The sequence below is a fragment of the Amblyomma americanum genome, chromosome 3 (assembly GCF_052857255.1).
Source record: "Amblyomma americanum isolate KBUSLIRL-KWMA chromosome 3, ASM5285725v1, whole genome shotgun sequence".
Lineage (NCBI taxonomy): Eukaryota > Metazoa > Arthropoda > Arachnida > Ixodida > Ixodidae > Amblyomma > Amblyomma americanum.
The window spans coordinates 2636850-2650943 of NC_135499.1; the positions used below are offsets into that span (position 1 = coordinate 2636850).

Sequence of the window (14094 nt, forward strand, 5' to 3'; positions counted from 1 at the left end):
AGCACACGATTACCACCGCTAACAATGTAGTTAATACGAGTTTGCCTAGAGACTGTCTTATATAGAGAGCCATGTATTTGTAGGAGGTTACGTGTTCTAGTGAAATACCTTCGATTTATTAGTCAAAACATTAGTGGAAACAGAAGCTGTGTTGCGAGAGTTTCTTATTGCTTTACATTTATTAGGGTTAAGGCGCATTTTTCATATGTTACGCCAGTCATGTATTCTGCTGATACCTGTAACAGACTGACGCGTGAGTCACAATGCACAGAATCAAAAGCGCTTTATTCCAAGAACACGACTGCTTAAATAGCTGCGGCGGTGGCCCGTTATCAGCACAACCGGTGATAGCAACACAGGCACAGAACTGGCGCATGCTCTCTTGTGGCACACCTACGTCACAGTGCGTGACTGCACAATCTACCACATCCCTTCCCCCTTAGTCATCGATGCCGTAACGTCGCACTGGGTTACGTTGGCGAGTGGAACGCCGGAGCGGCTGAGACGTCTCGGGCTCCGGAGGTCCCAGTGCGCGGCTTGACATAGACGGCAGAGCGAACGAGGGACAGGTTTGCTGGTCTGTTGTCCGGGGATCAGAGCACCATGCTCCGCGAACGTGGTTGCGGTGGCGTCGGTGCACAGCTCCGTCTGCCGTACTCAGCTCGTACATGACGTGGCCTATCGGTCGCGACACGCGTGCAAACAACCACTTGGGCCCTGGCCGGAAGTTCCGCGCGTACACGGCGTCACCAGACTGGAAACCTCGTGGTGGCGGCTGCCGAAGGCAGCTTGCGTCACTCTCATCCGGGCGAAGGCTGGATAGGGCGGTCCTGAACTTCCGGCCCAGCATGACTTCGGCTGGAGATTTCCCGGTCTCGGCGTGCGGCGTAGAGTGCTGTTTGAATAGAAATCGTGCAACCTTGCATAATACGGTGCCCTGTCTCTGTTTCCGTAACGCACACTTCAGTTCTCGGACCATCCGCTCCGCCCTTCCGTTGCTCGCCGGGTGGTACGGCGCCGCATACATATAGCGTATACCATTCAGTTTCAGGAAAGCCTGAGTTTCTCTGCTTGCAAAAGCGGTGCCATTATCCGACACAACCAAGTCGGGCAAACCATGTGTTGCAAACATTTTGCGAAACTTTTCAATTACTGCAGATGACTGGAGAGACGGCATCACTTCAATTTCGGCCCAGTTTGACAGGGCGTCTACGACCACCAAAAAAAACACGCCCTGGACGGGTCCTGCGAAATCCACGTGTATTCTACTCCACGGTCGTTCAGGCTTAGTCCAGAAATGCGTTGGTGTCCTTGGTTCACTCTGCCTGTTTTCCTGGCATGGCGTGCAGTGCCTCACAAACTCGACGATCTTTTCGTCCATCTTCGGCCACCACACGTACGACCTAGCGATTGCCTTCATGGCCGTCACTCCTGGATGGTTAGCATGCATAAGGCTTAGAACTTGCTTCTGCAGTGCCTCTGGAATAACTACGCGGCTCCCCCAGAGTACACAGTCACGATGTACGGACAACTCGTTTTGTCTTACCCAATATGCAGAATACTTCAGGGCTACCCGTTCTCGCGGCCAGCCCTCCAGGATCCATTGCTTCACCTGGTACAGCAGGGGATCACCCCTGGTGAAAGCTGCCACTTCCATTGCGCTCACTGGAGGGTACTCCACAGCTTCCAGAAGGAGTATGTCGCCTGGCGCCTCGGTCTCTTGGCGGGTTAAGGGGCCCGGTAACCTGCTTAGGCAGTCGGCGTTTCCATGGTCCTTGGTTTTCCTGTACTCGATGACCTAATCGTATGCCGACAGCATTAGCCTCCACCGTAACATGCGGGGAGAAATAACCGCCGGAATTTGCTTCTGCCTCTGGAAAATTCCTAGCAAGGGTTTGTGATCCGTGATAATGAGGAAATCTCGCCCACAAAGGTATTGGTGAAAATGTCGAACCCCAAAAACCACGGCAAGGGCCTCACGGTCAATCTGAGCATAATTGCGCTCCGCCCTAGATAGCGTTCTGGACGCATACGCCACAGGCTGCTCATTTCCTTTGCTGTCGCGATGAGCCAAAACGGCTCCTACACCCACAGATGATGCGTCGCATGACAACACTAACGGGACATCCGTCTTAAAATGCACCAGCAATGAGTTAGACGTTAGCAACTTCTTCAGGTTCTCAAACGCTTCCATATGCTCTGCACCCCAGTTCCATGCTACGTGGCTATCCAACAAACGATACAGCTTTTCCGCTACTTCGGTTCTTCCCTTCAAGAACCTATTATAGAAATTTATCATACCCAAAAAGGCTTGCAGTTCCTTTTTGTTCTTGGGTGCAGGAGCTTGGTGGATGGCCTCGACCTTGACCTTGGAGGGGTAGATGCCCTTTGCGTCAATCCGATGCCCTAGAAACTCAAGACTCTCCTTGAAAAATTCGCACTTTTCCGCTTGAACTCTGAGACCCGATTTGGCCAAGCGGCTGAGGACTTCAGCCAACATCCTTTCATGCTCCTCAATCGACTCGCTGGCAATCAGGATGTCGTCTAGGTATGTCGCTACGTGCGGCATTCCAGCCAACACGGTGTCCATGGTTCTTTGAAAAACACCAGGAGCAACGGACACGCCGAACGGCAGACGACAAACCTTGTATAGCCCCTGCACGGTGTTAATCGTGAGCAACTCTGCCGTTTCTTCATCTACCAACAGTTGCTGATAGGCCTGCGTCAGATCCAGCTTGGAAAAAACACGCCCCCTTCCTAACCTCGCAAAAAGTTCTTTGCTTGTCGGAAGTGGGTACACATTGCTTTTGACGGCCTGGTTCACAGTGCTTCGATAATCCCCGCATATTCTGAGGGAGCCGTTTTTTTTCCGCACCACGACGATTGGCGTTGCCCAGTCGGAATACTGAGTGGGTTGGATGGATGGATGGATACGGCTGAACCCTTTACATCGGGCGGTGGCTCAAGCCACCTAGCCATGACTTATAAAATTTTACTCTTGTCTTGATTTTAGCCACCAATCATATAACCTTCGCTTGGTTACATCTACCCGCTTAAAATATACTTTCCCTTCACTTCCCTTAAACCCCAATGCCTTGGGTAAGTCAGCCCCGCTGCCTTCCACTGTAGGGTGAAGCCCTTTACAAAAAAGTATCAAGTGTTCAGCCGTTTCCTCCTCCTCTCCGCACGCAATGCACAAAGTGTCTATCTCCTGGTACCTGACTCTATACTTCTTAGTCCGCAAAACTCCAGTCCTGGCCTCAAACAACAAAGAACTTCCCCTACAATTATCATAGATATTTTCTTTGACAATTTCCTGTTTATAGGTCCGGTATGTTTCTAGTGCCGATTTCGTCAGCATCCCTGTTTTCCACAAAGCTCTCTCTGTTTCTTTAACCTTTTTCTTAACCGATAATTGCTGATTTGCCCCCTTACTGCTGTCCAGATATTTGCTTGTCAATTTTCTAGTTCGCTTTCTCCATTTCGTGTCAACATTCTTTATATACAGGTATCTGAAAACTTTCCTAGCCCACCGCTTTTCCTCCATCCTTCTCAATCGTTCCTCAAATGCTATCTTACTGCTAGCCTCTCTGCTCTCGAAAGACGCCCATCCCATATCACCCTGTACCCCCTGATTTGGTGTATTGCCATGTGCTCCCAAAGCTAACCTCCCTACTCCCCGTTGCCTAATTTCCAGCCTTGCTTGAACATCTGGCCTCATACACAGGACCGCATTCCCGAAGGTCAGGCTAGGTCAGGCTGGGTTGTAGAATTCCCAGCTCCACCAAGCGGTTAAGCTCTGCCACGACTTCCTCCCTCATCGCAAACGGAATGCTACGACATTTCAGGAACCTGGCTTGGGCGCCCTCCTTGAGTTCGATGTGGATGCGGGGTAGGGCAGCCCCTGGAAACGTGTCACTGAACACCTCTGGAAACCTTTCCAAAATGCCTTCTGCTCTGGCGTGGACGCTGTAAAGGCCAGCTATGCTGATTTCCAGTGGCTGGAACCAATCCCGGCCTAGAAGAGTGTTTCCCTCTTTTTTCACTACAAGTAGTGGCAACTTAAATTCTCTGCCTTTGAACTTCACGGACACGGACGCTTTTCCCAGCACGTCGAGACCTTCCCTCGTCCAGGTAACGAGTTGCGTGTTGCAATCTTCCAGCTTGATCTGTTTCGCCACTTGCAGCTTTTGAAATTTGTTCACACTAATAATAGACCTGGCAGCTCCAGAATCTACTTCCATAGGCACGCTTTCCTTCCCAATCTCTACAGCGATGACGTACTTTGGCGTCCCACTTTTTACTTGGCTGATACTGAACGACTCGTCGTACTCGCTCTTCACAGCATGTTCCATATCATCCAGCTGCATTTCCACTTCTGCTTGCTTTTTTCGGCATGCTTTTGATAAGTGTCCCTTTCCACCGCAGCTGAAGCACACAGAATCTTTGTATCTGCACCGCCATCCTGAATGGGCTGCCAAACAGCGAAAACAACGCCGCTGTCTTTCTGGTTTCTTCATGCTCGCCACCCTTCCTACTTCCGCCGTCAACTCCTGCTGGAACTCGGGTTCTTGTGCATTGCTCCTCATTGCTTTTTGCTGCTTGGCAGTCGTTTCCGCCGTTACTGCTAACTCGTATGCCGTCTCAAACGTCAGATCCTTTTCCGCCAACAAACGCTGTTGAACCACACTGTCCGAAATTCCAAAAACCAGACGGTCACGCAACATTTCCTCTAACGGAATTTTTGTACCGCCAAATCCGCAGTTCTCGGATAACTTGCGCAAAGCAGTGACATAGTCAGCCACGCCCTCTCCGTCTTGTTGGTCGCGCTTCGAAAAGACGTACCTCGAGTATAGTTCAGATGGCTTCGGGTTGATATGCTTCTTCACTGCGTCGACGATGACTTGATAGCCCACGTTGGGTGGCCGCGAAGGCTTGACGAGGGTTGCTATGAGGGAGTACGTCTCTGGCCCACAGCAACTGAGCAACACAGCTCGTTTGTCGTCATCCGTTGTGAGCTTGTTAGCTGCGCACGATAACTCAATGCGCTCGACATAATCTACCCACGATGAATTTTCACTGAGGTCGAACTCTCGAATGCGACTGCCGAAAGCCATGTCGCCGACCAACAGGCCCTTGCACGGGTTCGACCGTGCCTCGTCGCCACTGTAACAGACTGACGCGTGAGTCACAATGCACAGAATCAAAAGCGCTTTATTCCAAGAACACGACTGCTTAAATAGCTGCGGCGGTGGCCCGTTATCAGCACAACCGGTGATAGCAACACAGGCACAGAACTGGCGCATGCTCTCTTGTGGCACACCTACGTCACAGTGCGTGACTGCACAATCTACCACAATACCAAACTGAAGCACGGCGGAGTCCGAATGAGAAGAAATAATTCTGTAAATTATGCAGTGAACAGTAAACAACCTGACAGAAGAATTAATTTGTTCAGGAAAATCGTTAATGTAGACGAGGATAGGTAAAGGTCCTAAAAGGGAACCTTGGGGTACATTTGATTAAACCGCAGAAGGTGAACAATCTGAGTTAGGAGCATTTCCAACTTGGCTTCTATGATATAGAAAATTTTGGATCCATGCTAAAAGGTTGGAGTCAGTGTTTAATTTGCAAAGCTTCCAAAAAATTGCCGTCGATTACGTTACTTCCTAATGCGAAATTTGAGCACAACTCATCAGCTGTTTCAGCTTTTCGATGATTGAGGCAAATAATTCGAGGAAGACATGTATGTACAGTTACAGACTTGTTATTTTGAAGCGAAAAGCTTCACTAGGCTCGTCAACACTGGGCTTCGCGTGAGCCACACTACATGTTTTCCACAGCTGCGCATGCGCGAAACCGAGTGACGTCACGCGGAGCGCAGGTGGCCGCTGCTACCGCAGCCGTCGTCTCCGCCGCGCGCTGCCTCCGTCGTCTGACCTTTCGCCATGGAAGGAGGGGAAGAAGACCCAGAAGTGGTAGCGTGGGAGTTGGCTCAAAATATATAATTGGCTTTTTTTTTTTGGGGGGGGGGGGATAAAATGGCGCAGTATCTGTCTCATATATCGTTGGACACCTGAACCGCGCTGTAAGGAAAGGGATAAAGGAGTGAGTGAAAGAAGGAAGAGAGAGGTGTCGTAGTGGAGGGCTCCGGAAAAATTTCGACCACGTGGAGATCTTTAACGTGCACTGACATCGCACAGCACACGGGCGCCTTAAGCTGGAACCGCATGGCGCGTTTTCCGCGAGCGAAAAACGCGACGCGCGGTGGACGCCCGCGTTGCCGTCAACGCGCGAGCACCCGCACGAAAAAAGGGAAGCGGCGCCTTCGCGGCGCGTTTTCCGGGTTGCCAGACAACGTAACTCCCAACGACATGAATTGTCCCTGCTACCGCATATGTAATATGCACTTAAACTTACACAACACTGCAATAGAAATAATCTTAGTGTAATTACATAACGACATTTTTTTCCGAAGTATATTTATCAAGCTTAATTTCAAGCAGGAAGAGTGTGTGCGAAACTGCGACTATGTACTTTCTGCATGCCAAGAGGCCGCTACTTGTTTACAACTCGACATAGAAAATGGAGTGTCGGGCGCTTACTACAGAGCAGAAGAGGCGATTGCTACTGTTAAGAGGGATGCTGATTCTGAAGCAACACTGCTTTCTCCATTTTCGATGAACACGATGCGCGCACGAAACAGTAGCACGTGTTTTTCACGTGCGCGCCGGTTCTGCAGAGCGAAAAAAAAAAATGCGCCGAAGAGGCTCCGTCGAGATGCGCAGAGAGTAGGGCCATCTAGTGGCAAAACCAAAAACCAAAAATTCCACGTGACCAAATACCACGTGACTTACTTGAAATTTGATTGGCGGACGCGCCCCGGACGCGCCGCGCGAGGCGTTTTTTTCTACTCCGAGCAGCAGCACGCGGCGGCGCGATTTCGTGCTGGGCACGCGTCAAAACGACGCGCGCGTCCCAGTATCCGCGCGTCAATCGCGCCTGAATCGCGCCTGAATCGCGCCATGCGGTTCCGCCTTATTATTACCGTTTTTCCTCCATAAAAACGCAGCCGCCGCGGTCGGGTTCGAACCCGGGAGCTCCGGATCAGTAGTCGAGCGCCCTAACCACTCAGTCACCGCGGCTGGTGACTCAAAAGCACCGAAGATATGAAAAGTGCAAGGCTAGACAAGCGGCTGAAACGCCAGAATCACGAGAGGCACGCCTCGCTAAACGGCGGCAAAAGGATCAAAAACCAAACAAAACAAGTGAGCGACGGCGTTCATAGAGTTCATTGGCGTTGACAACTTTGCAAACTCCGTTCATTTTCATGAAAGGAGAGGCGCACAACCGGCTCCGTGGGTCAGAGGAGACCTCAATCTCGCTTTTCGCTTTGTATATCCTGGATTAGCTGGGCTAGCCCATATTAATTTTTTTCACGCATATTCCTTCTTCAAGAAACACTCCACTAACAGTTCTTGATTGTCATGAAGGAAGCTTTGTGGTCGGAAGCGGTTTCACGTCATTTTGGAACCAGAGCCCATCACACACTGAACACACACTTACAAACGGATTGTCTCTAAACTTCCGCCGGAAAACCTTTGTTGCACCCTCATTTTTTGGGAGCCTTTCTTTGCGTTTGGCCTCGGCCGCGCGAACGGTAGAGTCTTCTCGGCGGCGGCGATAAGCTTCCGCTTTGGCGGCGCGAACGGCAGGGTCTGCTTCAGCGACGCGCACTCCTGGATCATCTCGACGGCGATGACGGTAAGCTTCTGCTTCGGCGGCACGCACCTCTGGATTCTGGCGGCAACGGCGCTGGGCCTCTGCTCTGGCCGCTCGCTTAGCAGCAGCGGCAGGCGAAGGACTTCCACCGGTTGACTCGCTCATGGCTCGGAAAAAAACTGGCAGCGAATGAACTGTTTATATAGGCAGGCGGTTCGCAGTGGCGAACGGCGGCGGCTATGCGTTTCGGCTCGGGCGGTGCACATATCGGGATCCGCCGCCACCGATCCGGCGCTCTAATTGCCGGCGCACAGGGGTGGCATTGGAGGAGGAGCGAATAAGTGATCGGGAGGTCGCGGGAGGCAGCGTGTGGGCGCATAGGGACATTGCGCGACGAAGAGATCTGACTGATGCCGCTGTCGACGCTGCTAGCGAGTCCAGTGGCTCTGCGTTTCGGCGATCCGCTGATGCCGAGCCGGCGCTTCGACTACCGCAGAGCACCGCGCGCTATCGCGTGGTCGCCGCCACCAAAGAAGAGGGCGGGGTGCACGCAGTGGCCAACGACGCGGCCATGCGGCGGCTATGCGTTTCGGCTTTGGCGTGCGGGGAAATGGCGCAAGGAGCGCGCGCAGCTAGAGCAGCGCGCTGCCGCGCTGCGGAACTGGTTACAGGGACAACGGCGACGCCTTGAAAGCGAAAGAGCTGCGCTGTGAAAATAGGCTATGGTTAACAAGGTCGGGTGCCTTGGGAAAATCCAGGAATATGCATTCGATGTAAGATCTCGAGTCTAAAGCTTCAAGGAGATAATTAGTAAAAGAGATCGGCAGTGTATCACGTGAAGAAGGTTTCCAAAAACCATGCCGATGTGGTGTAAGAAATGACTTCGTTTCTAAAAAAAAAATAGCCAGATTAGAGTAAATAATGTGCTCATAGATTTTGCATGGAACGGTCGTTAAAAGATTGGTCTATAATTAACACGAGAAAGTGTGTCACCGGACTTGAGCGGAACCGGGGACGGTCAGTCGAGTAGTATGCCTTATGCGCTCCGTTTCTTCATACTACAGGTCATGGCGGCTTTCCACATGGCCAGTGCGTCACCGATCGACATCAATGAAACACGCCGCCCGCCTTATCCAGCCATCTGGGTCGGACATCCGCACTTGCTCTGCCCAGACGCTTTGGCAAAGCGTTTTCATCGTATCCTGGGACCCCTTCCTTCTTCGAGCGGCACATATCTTCGACAGAGGTAGCACCGGCGCCACAGGATTTAAAAGACGGGAACAAACCACCACAACCCAGTGGACCCGGGAACGGTCAGTAGAGCAGCATGCCCTAGGCGCTCCGTTTCTTCATACTACAGGTAGCACCTGTTTAAATGCTAAGAAAAGTAATTATCCCGTTTTGAGACTGCTCCCGTGCCCACGGTTTATTAGAGATCTTGTATTTCAGAGCAGGCAGCACAACAGCATCGCACGAACGCCGGGCGATCATTGGTAAAAATTGGAATGATCGGCGGTCGTACACTCGCATTTAGGCAAAGCGCTACCACTACAATGGAATGGAAAGATGTTGCTAGCCGCGGCATCTACCATCAAAGCCTGAAGCACCTGAGCTGCGGCTACCGGGAATTAAAGGACAGGCAGAGGGAAAGAAATGGTGGAGATATAGTAAGAAAAGACAGGGGTAGGTGTAATATGGAAAATTGGTTTTCGAGGAAAGGAAAAGGCGCAGTATGTCTCACATCTCGGTGGACGCCTGAACCGCGCCGTAATGGAAGGGATAAAGGAAAGAACTGAGAAAGGAAATTAAGAAAATTAGGTGTCGTTTAACTACTGCTGAACCTGGTTAGAGAGCGAAAGCTGTGCTGTATCATGCAAGTAGACGCGACTTGGCATCTGTAACGTTGAGTGCTTTATGTACACTGTATAGCCAGCGCGCCCATCCTGCCATCCTGGCATGTGGCACTTAATGGTTCATAGCGAAAGGCTGGTCACAGAATGAACGCTGCGGCCTATTGCTCGAGTGCCGCGTGTCTGCCACAACCTTGTCAGCGCTAATGCATGCAGACCACATGTCTCTCACACCGCCGCCACACGCCATAACTTAAAACGGGGGATTGAGGCATCCACTGACCCAGGGAGCCATTTATGCGCCCTTCGTCAAAATCATCGGAGTCAACATAGTCGACGCCAACGTCAATGAACACAATGAACGCCGACGGCCTGTAGAAACAAGGCGAGCGCTCGGTTTCGGCCTCGGCTGAACCCGCCGCGGTGGCTCAGTGGTTAGGGCGCTCGACTACTGATCCGGAGTTCCCGGGTTCGAACCCGACCGCGGCGGCTGCGTTTTTATGGAGGAAAAACGCTAAGGCGCCCGTGTGCTGTGCGATGTCAGTGCACGTTAAAGATCCCCAGGTGGTCGAAATTATTCCGGAGCCCTCCACTACGGACCTATTTGTTCCTTTCTTCTTTCACTCCCTCCTTTATCCCTTACCTTACGGCGCGGTTCAGGTGTCCAACGATATATGAGACAGATACTGCGCCATTTCCTTTCCACCAAAAACCAATTATTATTATTATTACTCGGCTGAATGGCGTCATAGCTGTCACGTGGTTAAAGGTCGGTTCAAGGTCAAACGCGCGCACACAGCGCACTCGGCGAAATAGGCCGCAGCGTTCATTGGGTGACCAACCTCTCGCGATCAACCATTAACCCTTCAGCGTGGCAGTGTGGGCTCGTACGTTGCCTATCCAACGTGCGGAACGTACTCAACGTTACAGACGCCAGGTCGCGTCTGCTTGCCCGATTGAAGGTCGTTGAAGATATTTCTCCGGCCTACCCGACGACTGCTTTGATTAGCGTAGTGAAGCTTTTCGCTTCAAAAGAGGCGCCTAGTGGAGGACGCTGGAATAATTTCGACCCCCTGGGGAGCTTTAACGTGCACTGACATCGCACAGCACGCGGGAGCCTTTCAGTTTCACCTCTATCGAAACGCGGCCACCGCGGTTGGGTTCGAACCTGGGTACACCGCATTAGTAGCCGAGCGCCTTAACCACTGAGCCACCGCGGCGGATAGGGTAATATTCATACACAAGGATCACGCTTCTAGCACAAGCGGAATGGCTTGAGCTACCAACAGCGATCATGGGAATTAAAGGAAAGAAGGACCCAAGAGCATATGTTGGCCGAGGCTGTGTGAAAATAATTTATTAAAGCGAAAGCTTTATTGGCCGCAAACTCGCGATTTCGCCGTGGCAGTACTCCAACGAGGCACCTGACGTCACAACGCGCGCCTCCGCGCGCTCGCCGCGCCATCTGGCATGACTTACACCGCGCCGCTCGCTGCCGCCGCCGTTTGGTAGGACGTGACACCGCGTTCCTCGTCGTTGCGCTCGCTTCGACAGCTGCGTCGCATGCGTGATGTCACAGGATTGAAAAGGAGAGCTTGCGTGCACCGCAAACACAGTTGAGGCGACAGTATGGACGGCGGCAATTCTTATAAGCTGGAGGAGGCCTGGAATCGACAGCGGAACGAGATGAAGAGGAAACGAATCACCCCAGAAACAGACGAACAGCGCGCCGAACGACTGGCTAAACGCCGCCGTGAATATGCCGCTTCGAGACAGGGACGTTCAACGTCCGGTGTCTCGACCGCTAGCAGCAGCGACAGCAGCCTGAGGAGAGACCTGAGTCCTGCTTCACTAATGACGGTCCGTGATGAACGATGGAATGCGACCAAGAGACTTCAGCGGCGGGCTCAAGAAACCGAAGAACAACGTGCCGTTAGCCTAGAGAATAGGCGTAAGAGTGACGCGACCCCTTCAATCCTTCGATAGCCTTGATGCTGAAATCAAACATGGACCTACAGGTCATACTGGACGTTTATGCCTGTGCTTCATACGTTGTGGAATATAAAACCGGGGGTTTCACACTAGCTTTCGCTACATATATCCTGGCATAGCCGAGCTAGGCCATTGCCATTTTTTTTCAAGTTCGCTGAGTGGCAGATGATTCAGGTTAGACAAGCCAGCTCGGCAAGATCATGTGACACGGCTAAAACATCCATTTAGTGGTTAAGGGAGCTGTCCTCCTGTGAACTGATCATTCATACCGAAAGTAACTTTTGCACTCCTCTTGCAACGACACTCTTGCACTGCCTTGAAACAAATTCCTCGTTGAGCTCTTGCATGATGACCTCACGATGCGTCGAGCCTGCAGAGAGATACATGATGTCACAATTAGCCTAAATAAGGGCGTAAGAAGACAAAAACAAAAATGATTAATTAACATCGAAATTTATGAGGCACAGTCTCCGTGAAGACACTCGCATCTCATATTACAGGATAATTTGTAATTTATTATACTTAAGAACTAACAACGCATTAATTGCAAAAACCGAAATTTCATTTGCCTTGTATCAAAAGGTTGATTTTTAGTTTCATGCATCGTGTCGTACTCCCAGTAATGATATTCATTGTGACAAAAACAAATAAAAGTGGTTTTGAAAGAAAATTAATATATTATTTTGTTTTAATATCCTATCCCCTAATAAAACCCCACAAACTGCGTATCTCTAAACTGCGAGCTCACTTTTTATTAACGCAAAAGCATTACTTCGCTAGGTCGGCGAAGTTGCAGCGTTCCTAGAAGAGATGAGACTAAACAAGTAATTGTGATCGGTAGAGGATGATGTGAGGATGATGCGCATAAAAAATTATGTTGATGGAATGCGCAGGCATGCTATACAAAGTCCGCTTTTTACTGCATCTGAGTATTAGACTTTTAGTTTATAGTGCACTATTTCTATCTAACCTTTCACAATGTAATCTGGTGTGGGATATAACAACATGGTCAAATACATGTAGGTTACAGAAAATACAGAAAAAGGTCATTCGTATCATTGCAAATGCTCCGTTTACTGTTCACACTCAACTTCTTTTCGCATCATTGAAAGTAACTCCATCATTGAAAGTAACTCCAATTAGTGACCTATATAAATTATTGCTAACTGAACGATATGAAAGAAAACGGGAAAACCGTGAGCACAGGCCTTTGGGCGAGTTGGTGCATTGCAATCATGTACAATCATGTACATTATCGGAAAAATCATGACGCATTCTTTGATGGCACAGCTAACTTACGACCCAAAGCTAATTACTTCCCAACACTTAACAACGACGTCTGGTATGTGCCATCCTTTAGTTCTAATTACGGTCTTCAAATGCTCCGACATATAATTCAAACTCTTCTTAATCGGCGCAATGAGCCCTGAGGACCTAATGATACGTTTTTTTTTCTTACTGCAAGTTTCCTCCTCCTTTCTCCCTTTTTCTCTTCTTATTGTTATTCTTCGTTTCGCATTCTTCATGAGCGTTTCGTGTTAATTCTTTTCGACGGGAGTGCGCCGGCGTCAAGTGACAAATGCTCCGACGGCCCATGGAATGCTTTCATGACGCAGCTGGTGACCGCTTCGCAATATTTTTCCCCCGGATCGGCATCGACGTCAACCATCGCAGAAGATATAAATTGGCTGCACCGTCGCCACCCCTTCAGTGGACATGGGAGCAGCGATACGATGGGGTTCACCAACGTCTTTCATTTTTTCATCCTTCAGCTTAGTCCAGTCTCATCCAAGCGTTCAAGTGATGTCTGCCTCGTTATGCTCCCTTGCCCACAAGTGCTGTTAGAAAATGTATGCCAGTGTTATTATGTGCTCAAATTGCTCTTGTCCGGAGATGTTGAATTAAACCGTGGCCCTGGCCATAACACTCGTAGCAACCCTCAAAACCCGACCCACGAATCTGACAGCGGTGTCATACTCGCCCTTCAAGAGGATCTAAGAATCCGCTCAACAAACATTGAAGAGGGGCAGATCGAAATATTGAACTCAATTAAGTCTATCACATGCAATCAAGAGGAACTAGAGGTGAAGGTTACTGATATTTCAAACCGGCTTATAAATGTTGAGACCAAACTTGCGGGTTTTGAATCCGTCCGTCAGGACCTTAATGTTCTCAAGACAACTGCTGAATGACTAGTGGGCAAGGGAGTGGGCAAGGGAGCAGCCATTGCGCCAGCATGGCTAACACGCATCTGCTCTTCGCACCACAGGCGTTCCTGTCCCTGGCGACGTGTTGCCTGCTTGCTTCGCAGCCAGTCACACTTCATGAAGCTGGCTGTCTACCCGACGCCGATGCGACCGATCGCATTTGCCACGCATGCGCCTACATCGCGGAACAATCTCCTGTCATCGTACCAGATATCAGGCTCTTCGCTACCACAGCGACACCGCAGCAGCCCGAGCACTTTAAGGCCCTGCAGCCCGTCACTATCTTCAGTGGGCAAGGGAGCAGCCATTGCGCCAGCATGGCT

General features: G+C 50.5%; 1 protein-coding gene across 1 annotated transcript; it reads right to left on the reverse strand.

Annotated features, from left to right (window-relative positions):
* Positions 1-592: 592 nt before the first annotated feature.
* LOC144122839 (uncharacterized) lies at positions 593-5340 on the reverse strand. Its single transcript, XM_077655829.1, has 2 exons — positions 4846-5340; positions 593-895 (listed from the first exon to the last, which is right to left on the reverse strand). The coding sequence occupies exons 1-2, from the start codon at positions 5304-5306 to the stop codon at positions 679-681; spliced, it is 678 nt and encodes a 225-aa protein (XP_077511955.1). The 5' UTR covers positions 5307-5340; the 3' UTR covers positions 593-678.
* Between the last annotated feature and the right edge of the window lie 8754 nt (positions 5341-14094).

Coding starts and splice junctions, on each gene's coding strand:
- LOC144122839 (XM_077655829.1), bottom strand. CDS start 5,306: ATGCGCCAGTTCTGTGCCTGTGTTGCTATCACCGGTTGTGCTGATAAC. Junction 896..4,845: donor CCATCTGAACTATACTCGAG/GTACGTCTTTTC, acceptor CTATTCAAACAG/CACTCTACGCCGCACGCCGA.